General features: G+C 42.0%; 1 protein-coding gene across 5 annotated transcripts in view; it reads left to right on the forward strand.

The window, feature by feature from the left end:
* The window catches only part of DROSHA (drosha ribonuclease III), a 122,811-nt gene that overhangs the window by 1,540 nt on the left and 96,872 nt on the right, over nucleotides 1-24,399 (forward strand). For 3 of the 5 annotated variants that reach the window (XM_027519894.1, XM_027519892.1, XM_027519891.1), the window contains 6 exons: nucleotides 3,491-3,556; nucleotides 4,795-5,634; nucleotides 9,551-9,643; nucleotides 15,753-15,984; nucleotides 19,057-19,198; nucleotides 21,086-21,240. In XM_027519894.1, the coding sequence (XP_027375695.1) occupies nucleotides 3,540-3,556; nucleotides 4,795-5,634; nucleotides 9,551-9,643; nucleotides 15,753-15,984; nucleotides 19,057-19,198; nucleotides 21,086-21,240 (1,479 nt within the window). In that variant the 5' untranslated portion in view covers nucleotides 3,491-3,539. Of the gene's footprint in view, nucleotides 1-3,490; nucleotides 3,557-4,794; nucleotides 5,635-9,550; nucleotides 9,644-15,410; nucleotides 15,522-15,752; nucleotides 15,985-19,056; nucleotides 19,199-21,085; nucleotides 21,241-24,399 lie in introns of all 5 variants that reach the window. The other 2 variants (XM_027519895.1, XM_027519893.1) reach the window with 2 other exon arrangements.

Below are 24,399 nucleotides of genomic sequence, written 5' to 3' on the forward strand. Positions count from 1 at the left end.
CCAGGAGTAAAGAATAAGCTGGATGATAGTACTTCATATGTTAGGAACTGGGAGCACCCATGGGGTCACTAAGAGTTAGACAGGACTGAGCGACTTCACTTTCACTTTTCACTTTCATGCATTGGAGAAGGAAATGGCAACCCACTCCAGTGTTCTTGCCTGGAGAATCCCAGGGACGGGAGAGCCTGGTGGGCTGCCGTCTATGGGGTCGCACAGAGTTGGTCACGACTGAAGCGACTTAGCAGCAGCAGCAGCAAGGTGATAGGAGAGCCTCCCAGGTGGCCCTAGTGGTAAAGAACTTGCCTGCCAGTGCAGGAGACATAATGAGAGGAGGGTTCGATTTCTGGGTTGGGAAGGTCCCCTGGAGGAGGGCCTGGCAACCCACTCCAGTGTTCTTGCCTGGAGAATCCCATGGACAGGGGAGCCTGGTGGGCCACAATCCATAGGGTCGCAAAGAGTGGATATGACTGAACGACTTAGCACACATGCAGGATGATAGGCACTTCATGGGGAAGTTAATGGAGGATTAGCCTGGAAGAAGCTGGGTCCAGATTGCAGAGGGCCTTAAATGCCAAGCATGGAGTTTGAGCTTGATTCTTTTGGCCCTGAGTAGCTTGTGGTGACAGGATGGGCTGTCTAGGCCCCAGGTTTATCATGAGGGTCTTGAACTGAATGACAATCATTCAGTTCAGTCGCTCAGTTGTGTACAACTCTTTGCCACTCCATGGACTGCAATAGGCCAGGCTTCTCTGTCCATCACCAATTCCCAGAGCTTGCTCAAAATCTCATGTCCATCGAGTGTGTGATGCCATCCAACCATCTCATCCTCTATCGTCCCCTTCTTCTCCCACCTTCAGTCTTTCCCAGCATCAGGGTCTCTTCCAGTGAGTCAGTTCTTCCCATCAAGTGGCCAAAGTATTGGGAGTTTCAGCTTCAGCATCAGTCCTTCCAATGAACATTCAGGATGTATTTCCTTTAGGATGGACTGGCTGGATCTCCTTGCAGTCCAAGGGACTCTCAAGAGTCTTCTCCAACACCACAGTTCAAAAGCATCAGTTCTTCAGTACTCAGCTTTATGGTCCAACTCTCACATCCATATATGACTACTGGAAAAACTGTAGCTTTGACTAGATAGACTTTTGTCAGCAAAGTAATGTCTCTGCTTTTTAATATGTTGTCTAGGTTGATCATAGCTTTTCTTCCAGGGAGCAAGTGTCTTTTGATTTTCATGGCTGCAGTCACCATCTGAAGTGATTTTGGAGCCCCAAAAAGTAAAGTCTCACTGTTTCCGCTGTTTCCCCATCTATTTGCCATGAAGTGATGGGACCGGATGCCATGATCTTAGTTTTTTGAATGTTGAGTTTTAAGCCAGCTTTTTCACTCTCCTCTTTCACTTTCATCAAGAGGCTCTTTAGTTCCTCTCTGCTTTCTGCCATAAGGGTGGTGTCATCTGCATATTTGAGGTTATTGATATTTCTCCTGGCAGTCTTGATTCCAGCTTGTGCTTCATCCAACCCGGCATTTTGCATGATTTACTCTGCATAGAAGTTAAATAAGCAGGGTGACAATATACAGCCTTGATGTACTCCTTTCACAATTTGGAACCAGTCTGTTGTTCCATGTCTGGTTCTGACTGTTGCTTCTTGACCTGCCTACAGATTTCTCAGGAGGCAGTCAGTTGGTCTGATATTCCCTCTTGAAGAATTTTCCATAGTTTGTTGTGATCCACACAGTCAAAGGCTTTGGCAAGTCAGTAAAGCAGAAGTAGATGTTTTTCTGGAATTCTCTTGCTTTTTCTATGATCCAGCGGATGCTGCAAATTTGATCTCTGGTTCTTCTGCCTTTTCTAAATCCATTTTGAACATTTGGAAGTTCTCGGTTCACATACTGTTGAAGCCTGCCTTGGAGAATTTTGAGCATTACTTTGCTAGCGTGTGAGAAGAGTGCAATTGTGTGGTAGTTTGAACATTCTTAGGCATTGCCTTTCTTTGGGATTGGAATGAAAACTGACCTTTTCCAGCCTTATGGCCACTGGTGAGTTTTCCAAATTTGCTGGCATATTCAGTGCAGCAATTTCACAACATCATCTTTCAGGATTTGAAATAGCTCAGCTGGAATTCCATCACCTCCACTAGCTTTGTTTATAGTGATGCTTCCTAAGGCCCATTTGACTTCATATTCCAGGATGTCTGGCTCTAGGTGAGTGATCACACCATCATGGTTATATGGGTCATGAAGATCTTTTTTGTATAGTTCTTCTGTGTATTCTTGCCACCTCTTCTTAATCTCTTCTGCTTCTGTTAGGTACATAACCATTTCTGTCCTTTATTGTGCCCATCTTTGCATGAAATGTTCCCTTGGTAATCATTAATGAGATATTATTTGGTGTGTACTTTCTATTAAATATAGTGATTGATAAAGCTAAATAATCTGAAACTATTTTCATGAGCCATTTGAAAATCTGCCTTAAGCCTGTTGGTAAAACTTTTGGTTAGAAAGACTTTAGGAAGATGCTTCTAAATGGAAACTTTCTGCAGTTAATGTTTGTTTGGGTTTTTAAAACATTTTGCTGAAGCCTCATATTTGGAAAGCTGTTCCTCTTCATAACATTGTTCAATGGGGAGGACTGAGAATGAGAATCAAAGAAAACTGTTATGTTGACCAGATTATAGTTAAGTTTGAATCTAAATGCTAGTCTCACTGAGGGAGAAAGAATGTGGAGTGGGAGAGCAGAAATGATTTTTCCCTCCCTGATCTTTTAGCTGATTAGAGGTGGAATATGCCTAAGTTTCCAGTCTTTTAAGCTACTGATTGTTTGAATCAGAGAGACAAGTACTTCAGTTCAGTTCAGTTGCTCAGTTGTGTCGGACTCTTTGCGACCCCATGGACTGTAACACACCAGGCTTCTTTGTCCATCACCAGCTCTTGGAGCTTGCTCAGACTCATGTCCATCGAGTCGATGTCGCCATCCAACCATCTCATCGTCTGTCATCCCTTCTCCTCCCATCTTCAATCTTTCCCAGCATCAGGGCATTTTCCCATGAGTTAGTTCTTCACATCAGGTGTCCAAAGTATTGGAGTTTTGGCTTCAGCATCAGTCCTTCCAATGAATATTCAGGACTGATTTCCTTTAGGATTGACTAGTTGGATCTCCTTGCAGTCCAAGGGATTCTCGAGTCTTCTCCAACACCACAGTTCAAAAGCATCAATTCTTTGGTGCTCAGCTTTCTTTGTAGTCCAGCTCTCACATCCCTACATGACTACTGGAAAAACCACAGCTTTGGCTAGACGGACCTTTGTTGGCAAAGTACTTAGGACATCTTAAAAATTAGTTGTGAACATTAATTCAGTTCAGCATGCTCTTATTTTTATTAGTATGCTAACTGCATTGGAGCATGCAAAATCAATGTTAAGATAATCACAGAAATATTTTCTAGCATGAGCAGTTTGGGAAACATTGTTATATCTATTTGTTCTCTCTGTTCTCTAGAGTTTATATTCTCTGTGGAAAATGTGACATATTCAAATAGTACGTCACGATGCAAGGCAGTGCATGGTGAGTGGTCTGATAGTAATGGCAATCGTTTTGGGCGACCAGGGAGGAACAAATACTGGCCATCTGGGGTGGGGAGGGTTTAGATCTGTGAGGTGGAGGGCGTGTGTTAATATAGGCCGTATCCATAGCTGGGAATCCAGACCAGAGCATTTAAGGAGCCATCCTGGATTCCTGCTCTGATGGCACTGGCAATTCTGAGGTCAGGTGGACATCAAAGATGAAATGAGGTAATGAGCTGGTGACCTGTAATCATTGTAGGACCTGTCAAAAAGAACCACAGAGCGTGTGAGAGCAGGGTACGTTAGGGGTGGTGACATTGGTTGTAGAAAGGCCTGCCAGGGTATTACTGTAGTAGCGAGGCAGGAGAGGATGGTGTGGAATGGATAGACTCAAGTATCTATGAGGCTGAAATGATACAGGTGTTTGAGCATAAATTTTTAACTAGAAGGGTTAAGGGAGGAGAAGTTGTCAGGTAATTCCCTGGTGTATGACTTGAAGACCGATGAATGGTCTCATCTATTGAGACAGGAAGGGACTTCTCAAGTGGCGCAAGTGGTAAAGAACCCGCCTGCCAGTGCAGGAGACATGAGAAACACGGGCTCAATCCTTGGGTTGGGATGATCCCCTGAAGGAGGGCATGGAAACCCACCATAGTATTCTTGCCTGGAAAAATCCCACGGACAGAGGAGCCTGGTCGGCTACAGTCCAGAGGGTCACAAAGGGTTTGACACGACTCAAGGGACTTAGCATGCATGCATGCATTGAGATGGGAAACACTAAAAAAGGAGCAGGTGGTATTCTCTTGGAGGGCAAGGTTATTGACTCATTTTAGGACATGTTGAGTTGAATTTGTGAGTCTGCTGAGTGGGGAGGAACATGTGGCAGGATGATACTAAGTGTATGTGTAGAAACATGCTGTGTGTGGACAGGATGACATAGGTTGGGGGGAACTTGAAAAAGTACACCACAGCAGATGGTTGAACACTGGGATGTGACCTCGTCATGCTGGAAGTGGAGCCTCTTTAGGAAGCCACAGGGTCCAGGGACTGACCATGGCTTTGGTTGAGTGGCTGAGACCTGGGAAGAGGAGTTTATTGGCCCTGAGGAGTTTCATATAGTACAGAGAACTCAGTATTAGATGGGTGGAATATTCCAGCAGCCTAAGGGGTGGTCAGGTATTGGTGAAAGCTGTTTACACAGTGAGTTTTTCTCTTCTCTTTTTCTTTCCTCCACCAAAGTCACAGAATGTCGTTCCACCCAGGAGGACCCAGGTGTCCCCGAGGGCGAGGGGGACATGGAGCCAGACCCTCCTCCGCACCAGCCTTCAGGCCCCAAAATCTGAGACTGCTTCACCCTCAGCAGCCTCCTGTGCAATACCAATACGAACCTCCCAGCGCCCCTTCCACCACGTTCTCCAACTCTCCGGCCCCCAATTTTCTGCCTCCAAGACCAGACTTTGTACCCTTCCCTCCGCCCATGCCTCCTTCAGCGCAAGGCCCCCTACCCCCCTGCCCGATCCGGCCCCCGTTCCCCAACCACCAGATGAGGCCCCCCTTCCCCGTGCCCCCCTGTTTCCCTCCCATGCCGCCTCCGCTACCCTGTCCCAATAACCCCCCAGTCCCCGGAGCGCCTCCTGGCCAAGGCGCCTTCCCCTTCATGATGCCGCCGCCATCCCTGCCGCATCCGCCGCCGCCTCCCGTCGTTCCGCAGCAGGTCAATTACCAGTACCCACCCGGGTACTCGCACCACAGTTTCCCACCCCCCAACTTCAATAGCTTCCAGAATAGCCCCAGTTCCTTCCCGCCCAGTGCTAGTAACAGCAGTAGTCCTCACTTCAGGCACCTCCCTCCGTACCCGCTCCCCAAGGCTCCCAGTGAGAGGCGGTCCCCAGAAAGGCTAAAGCATTACGACGACCACAGGCACCGGGACCACAGTCACGGGAGGGGCGAACGGCATCGGTCCCTGGAGCGCCGGGAGCGAGGCCGGAGCCCCGACCGGAGAAGGCAGGACAGCCGCTACAGGTCCGATCACGAGCGGGGGCGCACGCCCTCCCGCCACCGGAGCTACGAGCGGAGCAGGTAAAGCACACCTATGGTTTTTTAGAGAAGTTGCAGAGATCCTGACACAGGCGGCTCAGCAAACCAGACCAAAAAGGTCCAGCCGTGCATTTCGGTTTATAAAAGGAAAGGGCTGTTTTATTAAAGAGGGAGAGACAACTAATGAGGAAGGAAGTTGACCTCAGGAGAAAGCCACTTTGAAAAGCATCCCCAAATTAGCAACATAGATTCATTTCAATGAATGTAAGCCAATTACTATACGAATACAGCTGGCATTTTAATGATGATCAATAAAAGATCCTGTAGTTGTTTGTGTGGATGTTGTATTTAATTATGTTCAGTAAGACCATCTTGTCAGGTTATTGCACTGTGGGTTCTTTTGGAATTGGTGGTCTGCAGGCCGCTGTTATCAGTCAGGAATCCAACTTGGATAAATGTAAGTTTATCTTATGTTTTTGCTTTCTTGCTCTGTTTCTTTATAAAATGAAATAATATTAGGTATACATTATCAAAGTTACAATTTTCAAAATAGCTTTTGATTTTGTTGCATTGAAATGTATGCATACTAAATAAAATTGCATTTAGAACATACTAATCCACTTCAGATTAAATTTCTTTTTTTTCCCCACCCAAAAGGCCAAAAATCTATATTTACAAGGAAATAAGGTTTCCAGCAGACATTCATTGATGGGTGTCTAGAAATTCTCTGAAGTTAAATGTAAAATTTTATGTCTATATATTTTTTTCTATAAGTAAATCAGTGGCTTACAGCAGATTCTTAAGAGATTGTATGAGTCTGTTACCCTAAATCTAAGAATCATTGGTTTAAATGGAAAAATAAAAATGTGCACATATCCATTCTACTAATATTTATTTGTACCTTCAGTGAACTGTTTGTATCAATGAAGATTTTTGGTTTTCCACTTGTCAAGCTGGTAATGGTGCTTCTCTTTCTGGCTGCTGTGGTGTGTTCACTCACTTTCATTGTCTTGTGGAACTGTGCTGAAAAGTTTGAGGTCCCCAAACCAGGTAACCTTGTTACTTGGATTTTCAGAGAGTAAGTCTTGACTCCTATGGAATTAATGTGCTTCTTGGTTTCCATGTTGTTCTCATGGCTGTGTGCTTGATTCTGACCGAACATTTTGCCAGTAAATGGTAACAGTCATTCTCAGTCCTAAAGGTTTAGAAGGAAGCCCTCCAGGCCTTGGAAGGTTTGGAAGGAAAATACACTATTGCTTCTCTCTGATGCCTAGTCGAAGGCAGAAGAAGTGACATGTTTCCTGCAGGGGTGACTGATTCTGATGGGCTAAAGCTGACTAGAGTCGGTAGATTTTGAAAAGTCTTTTCAGCATGACTTACTGTTCCTTGTCAGTTTTGTTCTTAACTTTGTGATAGATTAGTTGGCAGAGGCCTGTGAGGGTTTATTGTACAACTTTACGGTGAAAATCTAAACTCGAAAGAGTTTGATAGTTTTCTTCAGACTTAAAGTGATTGTTAATAAACCTGTCTTTGGGGAAACATGTTGCTGCAAACTTAAACATTCTAGATGACTTTTTTTTTTTTTTCTGTTTGAGAGTACTGTGGTTTTTAGGGTTCTGCTGTAAATTCCTGAATTCTCCCATCCAGGCTTAAGCTTAAAGAAACACAAATGTCCTATAAACTGAGGATCCCTGTCACTAAGTGAAATCAAATGCTGAAAAAATGACCCTTAATCCCCATGAGCCTAAACCACAACCCCTTTACTGTGGGGGATCTTAGGCAGTTAGCTCATCTTTCTACATGGCCTTTATTTACCCTGGAGTTGTTTTATGATGTTGTACTTGGGGGTGTTTGCTCTGGAGCGGCCTTAATGTCACAGCCGCAGTAAAATCAGTTCCCTCTAGGGGTCTTAGTAGAGTGTCAGTCCTCTGTCTTATATAGAATGCTTCTGTGAACCAAACATGGAGCCTGTGAAGTGCTAGTATATAACTTCTAAAAGTACACTGGAGAAAACCAGACGTTCACAAAGTTGTGCGTTTGATTAGATGAAGTTTATGCAAATTCTTCAGTCTGTCCTCTGGCTGCTTCTGCCCTGGCTTCTTGGGGTAAGTGCATCCACACTTTTTCAAATTTCGTTTTTCCTTTCTTCTTCTCCTCCTCCGAAATCTGGGTAAATAGTGATTACAAGATTATTTCAGGGCAGACTATTTCTGGAGAAGATTTGTGAAGACGTAGATGGATGCATTTGCTGTCATGAAAGATCCAAGTTCCTCCAGGGATTAGGAAAAGGAAGAGCTGCAGGGGCAGCCAGTAAGGAGCAGGGCAGTGGCTTCCCACACTTGAGCGGTGTTACAGCACTGTAACCCCATACCTGTCCTGTTGAGTACCGTGTTGAGCCATTGGAGAGCTATTATGTATCTAAGGAATATCTTCATGGTCCCAAAACCGGGAAGAATTTTTGGAAAAATAACTGAAGCATTGTTTTTCTTACTTTAAATGGGTTCATCATATAGTATTACAGTGATTTATACTGGTCTTTTCAGTTCATAGCCACTCAGAGGTAGCAGTCATAATGAGAGGTGCCACTCTTGAATACAAAATCCTATCCCCTAGATGTTACAAAAACAAACGAAAAATTAGGAATATCCTTTAAATAGAGTTTTTATTTGGAAATAGAGGCAGTTTTTTTTTAGCCGCCATGCCATCACAAATTACATTATATTGTTGTCATGTGATACCACTCACTAGGTGGGATTTGCTGTCTAAAAGTAAGCTGTCATTTTAAAAGTGTATCAGATAAAGAATGTGGAATGCCAAGCACTGGCTACTTTACTTTGGACAGCTGGTGTGTACCTGAGCCTTAAGTATATGTTAAAAGTGTTATTCAAAGGAGTCTTTCTTGAGGAAGGGGTGGTTTTTAAGTGGAAAAACAATTTTTGTGTTAATGTCTAAGATCTCTTATTAATTTTGTAAGTTTTGATTTCAGTGAATTTACATTTCTTCTATTTGGTTACAGGTGGGGGATTATTATTTCTTTTTTATCCACGCCATGTGACAGGCATATAGGATTTTAGTTCCCCTACTGGGGATTGAATCTGTGCCCCCGCAGTGGAAGTGGTGGCGGGAAGCGGGGGCGTGGCTATTTTTGAGTTTAGACATTTTTGTAATCTTCTTGCTGGACTCAGGCTAATACAGTATTTTTTTGCCCCAATCTAAGACCTAGTATTTATTTCCTTTAGATTTAGTTCTAATGTAAACACACTGGGATTCCAATTTTTGTTTCAGATCTCATTGTGCGTATTGATTAGGCTCATAAGTTATTACTATCATTATTACTAAATTCCAGCTTTATATTGGAAGGTTTAAAATCCTGAATTCTAGTTTTACACTGAGTAAACTCAGTGTCTCTATTTAGAGTTTTTTTTTCCCCGTGATGAAAACAGCACTTAAAGTGACCTAGAGTCTCATGGTAGTTAGTGATGACTAAGAACTATACCTCAGGTGTATAACCTATGAGTTTAGAGCTTTTTATTATAGACCTTTGTCCTCATCTTTACTATATGCATTTATTTGTTGGATGAAATTAAGAGTGTTTCAGAAATCAATAGACAGTTGAATCCTTTGAAGTTTTCCCTGTAGAATGTTTGGCTGGTTGGAAGGTCTCAAGAGAAGATTATGATGAAATTCCCTTCATTGCTTAGTATTAAGTATGACTTCTTCTTCTTTTTTTTTTTTTTAAAGAAAACAGCAAGAAATGTCTAAGGTAGTTAACTTGCATAAAGTGAAATGCTCCTTTAACCTCTAATAAATGAAGGGTGAGTAAAAATGTCCCATAGTGAATAGTGCTGCAGAATACTTAGGTGAGGTGAGGTCCCTTTATTTAGATGAATTCAGTGAAAAGAGATGGTGTTTTTGAGTCTTTCTGTTGAAAACAGCTCTGTGTATTAATTCCTTTAAGAGAGCGGGAACGGGAGAGACACAGGCACCGGGACAGCCGAAGATCACCATCTCTGGAAAGGTCCTACAAAAAAGAGTATAAGAGATCTGGAAGGTAAGCAAGGAGTTGACACTGGAAGAAGTCATAGGATTATCTCCTGAAATTCAGATTTTGTGCTTTTGCAGGGTGTCAGCCAGGTCTTCAGAATAGCCTGAGCGTCTGTCCAAAGAACACTGTGAAAAGCTAAAGTAGCCAGTTATTGAAAAACCTTTTATTTCAAGATGTATATAGGATGCACAAGGAAAATTTTAAAAAGTCCCCCAAATTAGGCCACTTTGTGACCTCAGTTGCTGTAAAACACTATATTAGTAGTTCAAGGTTTGTTTGTTTTTTTTGAAGACCTTGAAAATTCATAATTATGCTCTTAAGTTTACTTGTTTCAGAAAAAAAAAAAAAAGAAAAACTACAGTAATACCTTATTTGGAAATATGACATTGAAATTGTTGCAAATAAAAATTTACAGGATGTAACCAATTCTATATCAAGAGCTAAAAATTCATGCCTTAATAAATGGTAATTAAGAATAGTACTGTCAATAATCTGACAGATTTTGGGTCAATTATTCATTTTCCCAATTTTATTATTGGGCAAAGGAACTTTTTTAAGCCTCAGTGTCTTTGTCTAAAATAAGGACAGTTATATTTGCCTTATTGAGTGACAAGGGATCATAACACACATAAAACACTTAGGACTTGGCCCAGTAGTGCCAAATAAATGGTAACTATATATATAATTATTATCTAATTATTGACTCTAAAAAGGCAGAAAAAGGTATTGAAGGTAAAATAAATTAATAAACTAGAAAAAGAACTATAACGCCATAATAATATTTGTAAATAAATGCAAGATTTCTTTGAAAGGCCGTACAATTTTAAAAGTGGCAAATCAAGAAAAGAAAAGCACATATCCATTAGGTATAAGAATGTATTATTATAGGAATGAAGGGGATTTAAAAATTATAGTGTGTTGGTACAAGTACTGATGTTTTATTTGAGAAATTTAAAAACTTGGATGTGATGGGTTGTTTCTATGAAAACAAAAATTATAAACCTTACACTTAGAGCAGAAAATGTTAATAGGCCAATACCTATGGGAAAAAGTTGACTTTGTGTCTCTTCCAAAAAAGTTTGAAACAGTTTTTAGAACACTGAAGAAGATGGAAGGAAAGCTCAGCTCATGCTGTGATATCAGGAAAATCCAAATGGCAAAACCATCAATAAAAAGAAAACCACTAAACAATTTCTTTTATGACTATGGATATGAAAATACTGATTAGTATATGAGCAGGTTGTTTTCAGTTGTGTGTTATAATAGTTAAGGGTTTATTCCAAGGTTGCATGGGTAGATAGGTTAGTATTAGGAGATCTATAACTGTAATTCTTTGTGTCAGAATCTCTAGAGTTATCTCAGTACTTGCCTATTAGCTGTTTAAAGTTGCATTCAATTATGAGTAGAAACTGGTAAAGTAGGAGTATAAGCAGACTTCTGTAACTTGATAGAGAACATTATCTCGTGATGAACATGATTGATACCATCTGAGAAGAGCCAAATTTAATGTTGAAACCTTATAGGCCTTCCCATACATATTAGAAAAAAAGACAAGGAGACCCCATTTCCTACCACTGTCACCTGATGTATGTCTTAACACGCAAATGACAAACATTGTATTCTTGTGTGTCCCAGGTATTATATGGTACGATGATAGTCTTTAACAAGAGTCCCTGCTTTCCAGGAATAAGAAAGTTAAGTGCTGTGAGACGTGCCTTTGGTAGAGCAAATACATACTGCTTCTGGAACACAGTAGTTAGTAACTCAGTTTCGGGTGGTCATAGAGAAGTTGACAATGTACTGATTCCCTGGAGTATGGGTAGGAACGCCTGCTGCTGCTGCTAAGTCGCTTCAGTCATGTCCGACTCTGTTCGACCCCATAGACAGCAGCCCACCAGGCTCCCCCATCCCTGGGATTCTCCAGGCAAGAACAGTGGAGTGGGTTGCCATTTTCTTCTTCAATGCATGAAAGTGAAAAGTGAAAGTGAAGTCGCTCAGTCGTGTCTGACTCTTAGCGACCCCATAGACAGCCTACCAGGCTCCTCCGTCCATGGGATTTTCCTGGCAAGAGTACTGGAGTGGGATGCCATTGCCTTCTCCAAGGAATGCCTAAGGGAAGGCAAATGGTAGGGGGAGAGAAAGAGCAGGTGTGAAGGCTGCATTGGAGAAGTGGTCTCAGAGGGTCAAACTTGGAGGTTGGGAAAGGAGTTTAGGCTTTTGTTAGCAATCCAGGAAAGAAATGATTGTGGCTAGACCGACCCATTGTGGCAATGACGATGGGGAAATTTGGAGGTAATTGAGAGAGATCGATGTGGGAGAGTCAGTAGGACTTGGTCATCACCTGAGATGTGATGTTCCCCTTGGAGGGCTGGAAACACTAAGAAACAGGCAAAAGAATGAGTTCAATTTTGGGCAAGTAGAATTTGAAAATCTGTTAGACAGCTCGGTGGAATTGTGTGGTACCTAGTGGGACACAAAAGTATAAGGTTCAGAAAAGAGATCTTAGCTAGAAATGCTAAATGCCATGAATTAGAGGAGGTCAACTAGGAAGAGTCTGTTCAGTGAGAAAGGGCCTGCAGAAGAGGAGGAGATAAGGATAGGAAAAAAGCTAAGATACTGTGTTTGTGGAACTCGTTGAGGGCCCACCCGAGGTTGGTTTTTAATGTTCAGTGCTGGAAACCTCTTGGTTTAGTTGTTTCTTCTCCAGTACCCAGTAACTTGTGGAGAAGGCAGAGACTTGGATTCTTTGAGTTCTAACTAATGCAGTAGATGAGAAAATAAAAGTTATAGATATAAATACTGTAAAACAGGAAAAATTATCATAGTTCGTAATATAGCATATTATTAAACAAAATTTTTGAGTTCGGATTTTGAAATTTGAAATGCCTGAGACACCTAAAATGATGTTTTACTCCTATTTTGAAATGTCCCTCTCAAAGTGTTAAAAAAAAGGAAAGAAGAAAAAAAGAATACTAATTGTTTTTCACAATAGACAACCCTGATCATCCATTATTTATGACACCAACCTAAAGTGGATGGAGTAAGGTTGTCTTCTGCCTGTGTTTCTCAATGGTAATAATAAAACATTTGGTGGGATTTTTAGTACATGTCAAAATGTCTGTGTCAAATTATCATATTAACATTTAACTATTACTTGCTAGCTCTGTGAGAGAAACAGAATTTCTAATTCTGTTTCCTGTCTAGGGGATGTTTATATCTGCCTCAGGAATCTTGTCAGGACTAAGTGTATCAGAGTGCTTACAAGAGTGTCAGGCTCTCAGGAAGGACCACAAACAAAAACAAATAAAACCACACCCACAGGGAGCCAGGATTTGCCATTATTAGCTAATGATATTACCAGGACAGTTCAAGAGAATCAGTCAAGAAATGTTAGAATTAACTCACTGAAGTTGACAGGTATACAATAAACATATCATAATTAAGAGCCTTCCCTGAATACCAGGAATACCTACTTACTAATAGAAAATATAAATAGAAAATTTAAATGAATAAAAGTTAAATTTCTTAATAAACTTAAAAATATATTGATCAATAGGAAGATATTAAGTGTAGTAGATGACGAGGAAGGTGATGTAAATGAATGGAGGGCATGTTAAATTCCTGTAGTGGGAGTGGAAGATAGGGTTAAAAAACATACCAGTGTTCTTCCAAAATATTTGTAGTTTTTAGCAGTGTTGGTGGTATAGTGGTGAATATATCTGCCTTCCAAAAAATCTATAATTTTAATGTAAGTTCAGTTGAGGTACTGTTTTTAGAACTTTACTAGGACTCAAATTTTTCTTGGGAATAGAAGTGAGTGTAATGAAGAAAAATAATGCACAGTTTGGTATGGATATAAATAGGTCAATGAGACCAATCTGGAACAACATTCAAGTATATATAAAGGTTTACATCTATCATGAAGTTGTTTTTTCACATCAGAGGAGAAACTGATGTGGAAACAATGCAAACTGTATGGAAAAGAAATTGGTTCAGATTTCTGCCTTAGATCTTGGACAGATAGAGTAAAAAAAATTAATGTTAAAAGTAACTGAAAAATATATTTATTTAACCATGCGATGGGAAAGGATTACAGCCATAACACTAAGACTGGAAATAGAAACAAACAATCTTTGCATTTGGCCATATAAAGATTGTATGTAGCTTTGCTGCTGCTGCTGCTAAGTCGCTTCAGTCATGTCCGACTCTTCGCGACTCCATGGACTGCAGCCTACCAAGCTCCTCCGTCCATGGGATTTTCCAGGCCAAGAGTACTGGAGTGGGTTGCCATTGCCTTCTCTGATGTAGCTATAAATAGAATTAAAAGGAAAATAAACTGAAAAAGGTTACATTACATATGACAGAAGATGGGTGATAATTTAAATAAAAAATCGTCAAAAGACTGTAATCCTAATTTTAAAAATATTGGCATGGTGTATTGATTCATGTTCATATTAATAAAAGAAGTGAATGTGAAACGTGTTATTTCAGTAGTGACAAATTAAATGAGATGCTCTTTTTATAAGGATAGAAAAGATGAAAAACAATCATGTTGACAGGATGTGGGGAAATGGGAAATCACATACGGTTTTGATGGTAATCTAAACTGGTAATTCTTATCTGTAGAGAAGCCTTTAGAAAAGTACACTCTCTTTGTGTGTGAAATAATATGACAAGTCTGCAAAGAACACAAGTGTATTTACAGTAGCATTGTTTACAGTGGGGGAAGAAAGGTAATCTCCTAAATGACAATGATCAGATTTGTCAGATTATGGTATGTACATATAAAAGAATGATATGCATTATTAAAAATGGTTCAGATGTAGATGTATTGAAGTAGAATGATGTTCCTGATTTACCACTTTGTTGAGGAAAACAGGCTACAGAGTTCCTGTTTTTAGAAACTTGTGTTTATATATCTATATCTTCTAACATATTTGTGAAATATAATTGTTATCTCTGAGTGCTGTTACAGGTGATTTTTGTTTTATTTTTCTACAGTGAACATATATACATTTTGCATCACAGTAAATATTTTTTTCTGGTAACAAACCTCTTGATGTACACTGCAATATTTAGAAGTTGCATCAATAAGTAATATATATAATCCTTCTAATCACCCACTATTTCCCCCCTGATGTATACACACCTACACTTAGGTTTTCCCTGCTATAAAATTAGAAATGAGTGATAGAGTTGATGGAGAAACTTACTGGTGACTTTGACCCAGATGTAAACTTTCTTGGGTAGGAGTGACTTTGTTAGTAGAGCTGCCGAGCTGGCAGCACATCGCTAATAAAGCAGTCTCTCTCCTTGGCTGGATTCTCCAAGTCTGTACGGTTCCACTGAAATGTCCTGGGCTTAATTTAAAAATCTACCCTCTGGGTTTTTCCCTCCAAGCACGTCCATACGCTGAGCCTTTGCAAATTTCATGCTCCAGCGATTCAAGGAGATAGAATTGCTTTTTTCCTTTTTAATTGAGTTACTATTAGTATTTGTGGGGATCAGAGTTAGGCGAACTGGTGGTTCATTAAGCAGTAATACCCAAGTAGGGGCTTCCAGAGAAATGATGAGGGATGGTATAACTGGTTCACTCTTGGATTTTGGTCCTCAGGCTAAATTTATGGCTAAGTGGAGATCATGTTTTGTGAAGACTTTTTTTTTTTTGTCTTGGCAAAGCAAGATGTGGAGAATTCAAAATTAGTGTGCTCAGTGCTGAGATTGTCTATAGATGGAGATGTCCATGTATTTCCTAGAGATCTTTCTATTCTAGGAGTTATGGTTTGCCGGTTGCCCCTGAACCTGCCGGATGCACACCAGAATCACCTGGGGAGATTATTAAAAATACAGAATCTTGGGCCCCACCCCCGGAGACTGTGAATCAGTAAGTAGATCTGGGGTAGGGCCTGGGAATTTGTGTTTTTAAACAAATAACTTCAGGTGATTCTGATGTCAGCAGACTGGTGTCATGGGGTCACTGGTTTTTCATACAAACGAATATGGTGGTTTGGCATGACGTTTTTCTTTTAGGTGACAAATGAACTAAACAGGTAAAATAGAAAAGTTTTACAAGGAAAGAACATTTTTAATAGCCTCCCTCTGCCCCCTTTTGAAGTCGCTCCCCAAGCAGGGAGAAGAAGAGAGGTCGCTGGGAGGAAGAAAAAGACAGATGGAGTGACATCCCGGGCTCTGGCAAAGAGAAGAATTATACCTCAATCAAGGAAAAGGAGCCAGAGGAGGGGCTGCCTGACAAAAATGAGGAGGAGGAAGAAGAACTCCTTAAGCCTGTGTGGATTCGCTGCACCCACTCAGAAAACTACTACTCCAGTGACCCCATGGATCAGGTGGTAGGTCTGTGGTAGGAGAGAAGCTACGGACCAGAGCTCCTCAAGCTCGGCGCTGTTGGTGTCTGGGGCTGGATAGTTCCCTGTGGCGGGGCCTGCCCGGTGCCTGGTTGGATGTCGAGCAGCATCTCTGGGCTCTGTGCGCTGGATGCCAGTAGCACCCTCATGGCTGTGATAACCGAGGCTGTCTTCTGACGTTGCCCAGTGTCTCATCCTGGTGGGTGAGAGAACGCCCCTCCCCCTGGTTGAGAACCGCTGCTGTAGACAAAAGCTGCTTTACAAAAGGCAAGAGTGCTGCAGGTGTATGGAAGGATCTCTTCATTCTGATTTTTGATGCCACTGCTAGCCTTGATGCTGGTGGTCTTGTAAGCTCTCACTCATAGCTATGTTATACATCCCGTGGTATACATCTGTATGCGTGTGTGTGTGTTTCCCTCAAAACGAGAAACAAGGGAAAATTGAGTTTGTCTCTTGCAAGTCTGCCCGTGACCAAAGGTACCCATAGCAGGTTTCCTGTGCTGGTTGCTGGTTTTGTGGAGTCGCGGCGTCGTCACCTTGGATGGGTTCTCAGGAGAGTCAGCACACGTGCTGTTCACGATGGGGCTCCTGGGGCTCAGCAGCTGTGCCTCATTGCCTTGGGGGCCCCACTCTCAGGAGAGTCAGCACACGTGCTGTTCACGATGGGGCTCCTGGGGCTCAGCAGCTGTGCCTCATTGCCTTGGGGGCCCCATGACCTCTGTGTGCTTGCTTCTCCTCCTTCTTCCATCTCCATTTTATTTTCTGTCACTCTCCCTTTCTTTTTTTTTTCTCTCTCCCCTAACAGGCACTATGCCTCCATCCCCATTAAGTTAGGTGTATTTGCCATAGAATGGACACACAGTCATGTTCACTGATGAAATGAAAGAGTGAAGGAAGGGATACCTACAGATTTAGGACAGAAGAGCCTGGAGATGTTAGATTTAGTGGGTGGGATAGATAAGAGAGCATTCTGTTGTTTGGAATTTTGTAAAAACATCTTCGACTTGGACTGGGCCCTTACCTATGGTGAGCTTGAGAGGAGACTGTTGTCTCTTGACAAAAAGGTTTGAGAGGTCTCTCTTGGTGGCATGATATTTTACTTGATAAAGAAAAGCAGGGTTTTAAGTCCTGGTTCAGGTGACACAGGCAAGGAGAAGCTCACACATGGAGCCCTATTTGTGAAACTGCCCCACGTGTCTCAGATTACCTCCCTGAATTCTTAAAACATCTCTGGAAAGAAGGCATCTGTTACTTCAGAATGTTGTTGTAAATGAGAGTACTTAACTGATCGTGGTTTAAGCTTGCTGGGTTTGTTTTCCTCGACAAGCCATCTGGAGGGAGGTGGTGGCTGGTGTGTATTTAGTGCCTTAGTGATGGCAGGGCCGTAGGTGGGTATCGCTATCTTTCAGAGGGCCCATCACAGTTGCAGGATGCCCACAGGAGCCCCAGGCATCATGTCCGTACACACCTCTGCCCAGATACAGATGCAGAGGGCAGTACTGGGTGGAGCCCAGGGTGCCCAGGGATCTCTTCTTTCATCCCTTCGTCCAGAATTGTGTTTAATGGATTAATTTTCCATCTCTGCCATAACCCATCTCCACAGACTTCATTCATGGCTTAAAATACCGCACATTTATTAACTCCCAGTTCTGTAGATCGGAAGTCAAACTTGGGTCTCCCTGGCTAAATCGAGGTACTGGCAGGACTGCTCTCCTTTCTGTTGACAAACTGTTTTCTTGCTCATTCAGGTTGTTGGCAGAGTTCAGTTCCTTATGGCTGTGGGATGGAGGCCCTTGTCTCCTTGCTGTCTGGCAGGTGTGGGCTGTTCCCAGCTTCTGGAGCCCGTGTGCATTCCTTGGCCCATGGACCCCTTCCTTCATCTTCAGAGCCAGCAGTGTGGGTCGAGTCCCTCTTGTGCTTTAAAGATCTCTTGCCTCTTCTTCTGTTGCACCTCTGACTGCTGTTGTGAGAGCCTCTCCACTTTTAAAGACCTGTGTTCAGTTGTGTCCACCCAGATAACCCCACCTCACATTCTGTAGCCTTAATTGCTTCTGCAGAGTTCTTTCTGCACTGAAAGGTGGCATGTTCACTTTCCAGGGATTAGGACAGAGACATCTGTGGCGTAGGGGGACTGGCTTCTGAGATCCCGGGTTCTCCGCCCCAAACCTGAAGGGAATCCCAGTTCTGTGAGCAAGGGGGAAGGGGAGAATGGCTCCCCGTGGGTATCATTACTCTTGAAATAATGTTGAAGGCACTGAGGTTCAGAGCATTTGAACAGCAGAGCTTTTGCTTTTCCTCACCTTTTTTGTGGGTGTGTTAAAACTCCAGGGTAGAAGGAAGGCTGATAAACCAGAAGGCCAACATTGGCTTCTGTTTGTGCACTGCTGCTGCAGAGAGAGCCTAAGTGTCAGAGCCACTCCGGCATCACCAGTGTCAGTAATGAGGTGGGGCTGAGGAAAGCAGGCACCCTCTCTTGGGAATAACTGCAGATTTCATGATTGAATATTCATTTTATGTTGGAAAGGTGCCTTTTGAAAATGTCAAATGTACATTTTAGGTGGGTGTTTAAAGTGATTTTCAACCTGGGAGGAGAGTAAGGGAAAGTGAGCAACTTCCTCCAGGAATGTATTGCAGAACCCTGTGTTTGTAAAGAGTGTGTGTGTGTGTGTCCGTGTGTTTATGGGATGCATGTGTGGTTTGTGGGTCACTGGGTTAATGGGGAATATACACCACCAGTGAATTTCAGTAGGGGAGGCGTATATGTTCTCTAGGAGGGTATCAGGTGTCATGAATTCTGAGGGGTTTATGATTTTTTGGTTGCTGTATCAGAAGGGCATAGATGAAGATTTCTAACATTTCTAAGGGTTGGCAAAGTGCACTTACCTGAGAGCATCATTGCCAGCACTCTGGGCATTTTGTATTTAAAATGTTTGTTAAATTGAGGGTTGAAAAATGATATCTTGCTGTTAAAATCTTTGGTTATTGGTGAGTTCTTAAGTCTCTTTGGTATGACTATTATTAATATAGTTCCTAATATTGATCCTTTATTTTTCAAAGGGAGATTCTACTGTAGTTGGAACAAGTAGGCTCCGTGACTTATATGACAAATTTGAGGAAGAGTTGGGGAGCAGGCAAGAGAAGGCCAAAGCTGCTAGACCCCCATGGGAGCCTCCCAAGACGAAGCTAGATGAAGATTTAGGTGAGTCAGAAGTTACTAGACCGAGATCCTGTGCTTTTTTTTTATTGTTTAATACCAGACTTTTGGGATGTGTCCTTGAGAGTCCCATAGTAAAATTTCCTAATGTCCATTTTATTTTAATTCCAGTCAGCAAATACATAGCAATGTAACTTTCTTCTTTTCGATTTTCTTTTCTCTTAGTTATATTCAGTAGAATACATAAGAGATCTCATTTGCAAGGCATGCTGGCCACTGTGTCCCCCAAGACTCCTTCTGTCTTAAAATCATAAGGGACCACAGTCCAGCCTCCCGTCAAAAGCAGGAGCCTGTTCCCGTGCCTCGAGCTCTGATGGGCAGGCATCTCCTGTGGCTCTCTCCACTGCCAGGGTGTGGAAACTCCAGCCCGAGTCCAGCTCTGTTTGAAGCGCTCTCTTTATTCACAAAGTTTCCATCACTTTCTTACATATTTTCACGTATGTATTCTGAGACTCCAAGGAGATGCTGAGATCACTGCTTCTCACCACATCGTGTCCTTAGCCCCTAACGCAATGCTGTATGCAGAGGAGACGTTCAGTGTGCCTTTTCCTGCGTGTTTTCTGGCTCTCGTCTGCCCACCTTTGTTATTTCTCCTTCACTCAGAGGCAGTGTCCGTGGTGGGGAAAGGCACGACAGAACCAGCTGGCCCGGGTTTGAATCCTGGTTCCACCACTTGAAATGTAATCTCGGGCAAGTGATGTGATTCTCTGTGTCTCGATTTTCTCGTCTTAAAAGAGGAATGACAGTACCCATCTCACGTAGTATGCTCGAAAATACAGCAGTGTCAGGGCTCCTTCTTACTACGCTGTACTGCAGTAATCTCTTGTAGGATCACTCCAAGTTCTAGGTCTTCTTTTTTTCTTTTTTGATTGTAGTAAAATACAAAGAACATGTACATAATACACGTAAGATATACTACTTAGCCGTTTTTGGACGTATGGCTCTGTAGCGTGTTACATGCATTCATATTGTGTAAACAATCTTTGGAACTCTTTTCATCTTGCTAAACTGAAAACTCTATCAAGATTAAAGACCAACTCCCCATTCCTGTCTCCCTTTGCCTCTGGCAACCATCCTTCTACTTTCTGTCTCTATGAATCTGACTAGTCTAGGTACCTCATATAAGTAGAGTCATACCATATTTGTCTTTTGTGACTGGATTGTTTCGTTACAATAATTCTTGGTCTGTTTTTATCTAGTCATTTTTGAAGGACTAGAGTCTCCTATTGTTACTATTGAGAGAAAAAAATTTAGAATCTGATTCAGTCTGATCTTCAGAGCCTGGCATTCATGACCTTTTATCCCCTCACTTCTGGATTTTTTCCTGTGAGGCCTTTGCTGCAGCCAGAGTCCACCCATTGTCTTGCTCCATGCTTTTGCCTGCAGCGCCCCTTCTGTGTTCCTTTCCTTCTCATCAGCCCAACCCCGCCCCCATCCGTGTGCCTGGGTCACGTGCACCCCTTCTAGGAAACCCCGGTGGATCAGGGTGGATTCACTGCACCTTTTAGGAGGTGAAACCTCAGACAGCTCTGGCGGTTTGCATTTTCTCTGGTCTTGTTCACCAAGTCTTTCTCTAAAAATCTTTGATCCTTTGTTTCCCCCTCTAGATTGTGACTTAGCATCATGGGCTCTATTAGATTTCATGGGTTGCTTAGCAGAGTTCTAGTGTGGAGTAGGCACTGGAGTGTTTGCTGGAAAATAATCAGCTGTCCTTACATTTCTAAACGTAGGTCCTTACGTTTCAGTCATTTGGAAGTAAATCTTCATGTAAAACCTTCATGTAAAATGTAAATCTTCATGTAAAACCTTCATGTAAAATCAGCTTGCAGACTGCTTCAGCTTCTCTCCATCTTTTTCCCCTCACCGCTATAGAGAGTTCCAGTGAATCCGAATGCGAGTCCGATGAGGACAGCACCTGCTCTAGCAGCTCAGACTCTGAAGTTTTCGACGTCATTGCAGAAATCAAACGTAAAAAGGCCCATCCTGACCGACTTCATGATGAACTTTGGTACAACGACCCAGGCCAGGTGCGCAGGCTTTTATGCTCTTGCTGTGAAGGTTGCACACCCACACATCACATTTATGACTGCTGGCTCAGAAGATGCATGGTAGCTGGTATTGAAACTGAATTTTACTCTCAGGGCTGGGCGTCATCCTTCACAGCTTATTTCTTTTCAGCTTCAGCTCCAAAGCGTAAGCACCAGAGCAAGTGTTCCTTGAATCATATTTGACGATGTTTGTAAATCCTGTGTGAGGGAGCAGGATGGTGGTGCTGCCTCATTAAACTTGCAGTAAACGGAAGGAGACGAATGGTAGGATGAGGGAGAGAGCTCTTGTAGCTCTTTTTAAAAGCAGTTCATCTAGAAGTTATCTTGTAACCATACAGTAAACAATGTCCCAGGCCCTATGAGACTTCGTATTTGCCAGTTGGTAGAAGTCACAATTCCTTGTAACTTCTTGTTATTAAGCGTGTTTGAGCTAATGACATCGTGTGTGTTTGTGCTCAGTTGCTCAGTCGTGTCTGACTCTTTTCGACCCCATGGACTGTATGTAGCTCATCAGGCTCCTTTGTCCATGGGATTCTCCAGGGAAGAATACTGGAGTGGGTTGTCATGCCCTTCTCCAGGGGATCTTCCCAACCCAGGGATCGAACCCGCATCTGTTGTGTCCCTGTGTTGGCAGGTGGATTCTTTACCATTGCGTCACCTGGGAAGCCAGTGACGTCATAGGTGGACATAATTATTTTTTATTTTCACTTTCTGTTTTATTATGAAGTTATACTGGTGGAACAGTGGTAAAGAATCTGCCTGCCAATGCAGGAGATGCAAGAGATGCGAGTTCAATCCCAGGGTTGGAGGGATACCACTGGAGTAGAAAGTGGCACCCCACTCCAGTGGTCTTGCCTGGAAAGTTCCATGGACAGAGGAGCCTGGGAGGCTCTAGTCCATGGGGTCACAAAGAGTAAGACACTGTTGAGCAACTGAGCATGCACACACAATAATACATAGTGCAAAATAGTATCTTTTTAAAATAATTGTATTTTTACAAATGTATAATACATACAAAAGTAGTATCTTTAATACATGTCAACTTATCAAGCATAATTAAACATATCCCTAGAAAAAGATCATTTAAAATTTATATTTTGTAAATAAATTCATACCATTCTACATTATTTTGATATTGTTCTCCTGGTTCATATTAGATTACATTATCTTTTTTTTTTTAATGTAGAATTAATGTAGTTAGAATGCCTGACAGAAATGTACCTTGTGGTCCTTTTTGCTCTCTGAGAATTGAGCAGAAATGTTTACAAATTGTTAATACACTTTGGAATCTTTACTTTGGTACATTAATCATGTATATGATCTTTTTAAACAGCTTTAGCAAGTTATAATTCACATACCATACAATTTACACAATTAAAGTGTACAGTTCATTTTTTTTTTGTATATTCACAGAATTGTACAGTCATCACAATTTAATTTTAGAACATTTGTGTGTCCCCCAAGAAAAATCCTTTCTCCATTAGTCACTCCCCTTACCTGGTGTGTGGTCTTTTAATGGACTTTGTTCTCATATCAAGAAACAAATAGTCTCAGTGTTGTATTGACTGTATTTGGTTTTGTATCCCCTGTACAGGTGAGCCTTATAAAGGGCTGATCTGTATTGGAGACCAGACCCTGGTAAAAGATGGGCATGTAAGATGTCTATTTCCTTCCCTGGAAATAAGTGAGCACTAAATGATTTTTCCGCATTTTTCATCACAAGTTGTGTCCTGCATTAGGAATGTGTTGTGACTTTGGTGGGAATTCAATCACATCTCTGTTTGCCAGCTGTTATTTTGGATAATATCTTAATGTGATTTTTTTTTTTTTAGGTAGCCATATTATTCCTCTCTTGTACCACCTGGAGCTTTAGATTTCTCAAAGGGATAAAGAGACTTATAGTTTTTTTAATATTTCTTTTCAAAGTTTTATTGAGCTATTTTTGACAAAATGAGTTATAAATCCCTAGAACTCTAAAGAAATATGTATATGTATATAGAATATATATGTCTCATAATAATATCGTATATATAAATATCTATGTTTTAATTAATACCAAAAAAGTGAGAAATGGAACTCCACTTCTCCATTCTCCAGACCGATGCTCTGATCTCCTTTTTGATTCCATATTAACCATTTATATTGAATAAACTCACGAACTGGTTAAGGCCCTTTAAGGTTTTGACCTCAGTTCTGCCTTTTTGGCGGAGAAGGCAATGGCATCCCACTCCAGTACTTTTGCCTGGAAAATCCCATGGACGGAGGAGCCTGGTGGGCTATAGTCCGTGGGGTCGCTAGAGTCGGACACGACTGAGCGACTTCACTTTCACTTTTCACTTTCATGCATTGGAGAAAGAAATGGCAACCCACTCCAGTGTTCTTGCCTGGAGAATCCCAGGGACAGGGAAGCCTGGTGGGCTGCCGTCTCTGGGGTCACACAGAGTTGGACACGACTGAAGCGACTTAGCAGCAGCAGCAGCTGCCTTTTTGGTCTTGTCACTTACTTATGTGATCCATTCCATTTAGATGGGTCTCATGTTCCTGGGTTCAGACAGTAAAGAACCTGCCTGCAGCATGAGAGACTTGGGTTTAATCTCTGGGTGGCGAAGATCTCCTGGAGAAGGGAATGGCTCCCCACTTCAGTATTCCTACCTGGAGAATTCCGTGGACAGAGGAGCCTGGTGGGCTACAGTCCATGGGGTTGCAGAGAGTCAGACACGACTGAGCAACTAACACTTTGCTTTTCACTTTCATGTTCTTGGAGCATAACGTTGGATTCCTTCTTTCTCTTTTTTCTCTTTTCCTGGTTCGTCGTGTAGAATAGCCATCTTCTTTTCACATTTTGGCTTCTTGAACCCTGTTTTTTCCTTTATTTTGAAATTACTAAGCATATCATGTGTGTGTTATTTCTCCCATGTAAATATTCTTAGTGCTTGCTTCAGCAGTACATACACTAAAATTAAAATAAGGGTTCCTTAATCATGTGGACCCTGAGCTAGGTATCACCCACCTATCCCCCCTATAGTGCTTAACCAGCAGCTTTCTATCCAAGAAGCACCCAGGATTATTCACTTATCGAATCATGTGAGTGGAGTTCATGGCCAGAAAATGAATTAAGGTGAAAAAACAGACACAGAG

The sequence above is a fragment of the Bos indicus x Bos taurus genome, chromosome 20, assembly GCF_003369695.1.
Source record: "Bos indicus x Bos taurus breed Angus x Brahman F1 hybrid chromosome 20, Bos_hybrid_MaternalHap_v2.0, whole genome shotgun sequence".
Classification (NCBI taxonomy): domain Eukaryota; kingdom Metazoa; phylum Chordata; class Mammalia; order Artiodactyla; family Bovidae; genus Bos; species Bos indicus x Bos taurus.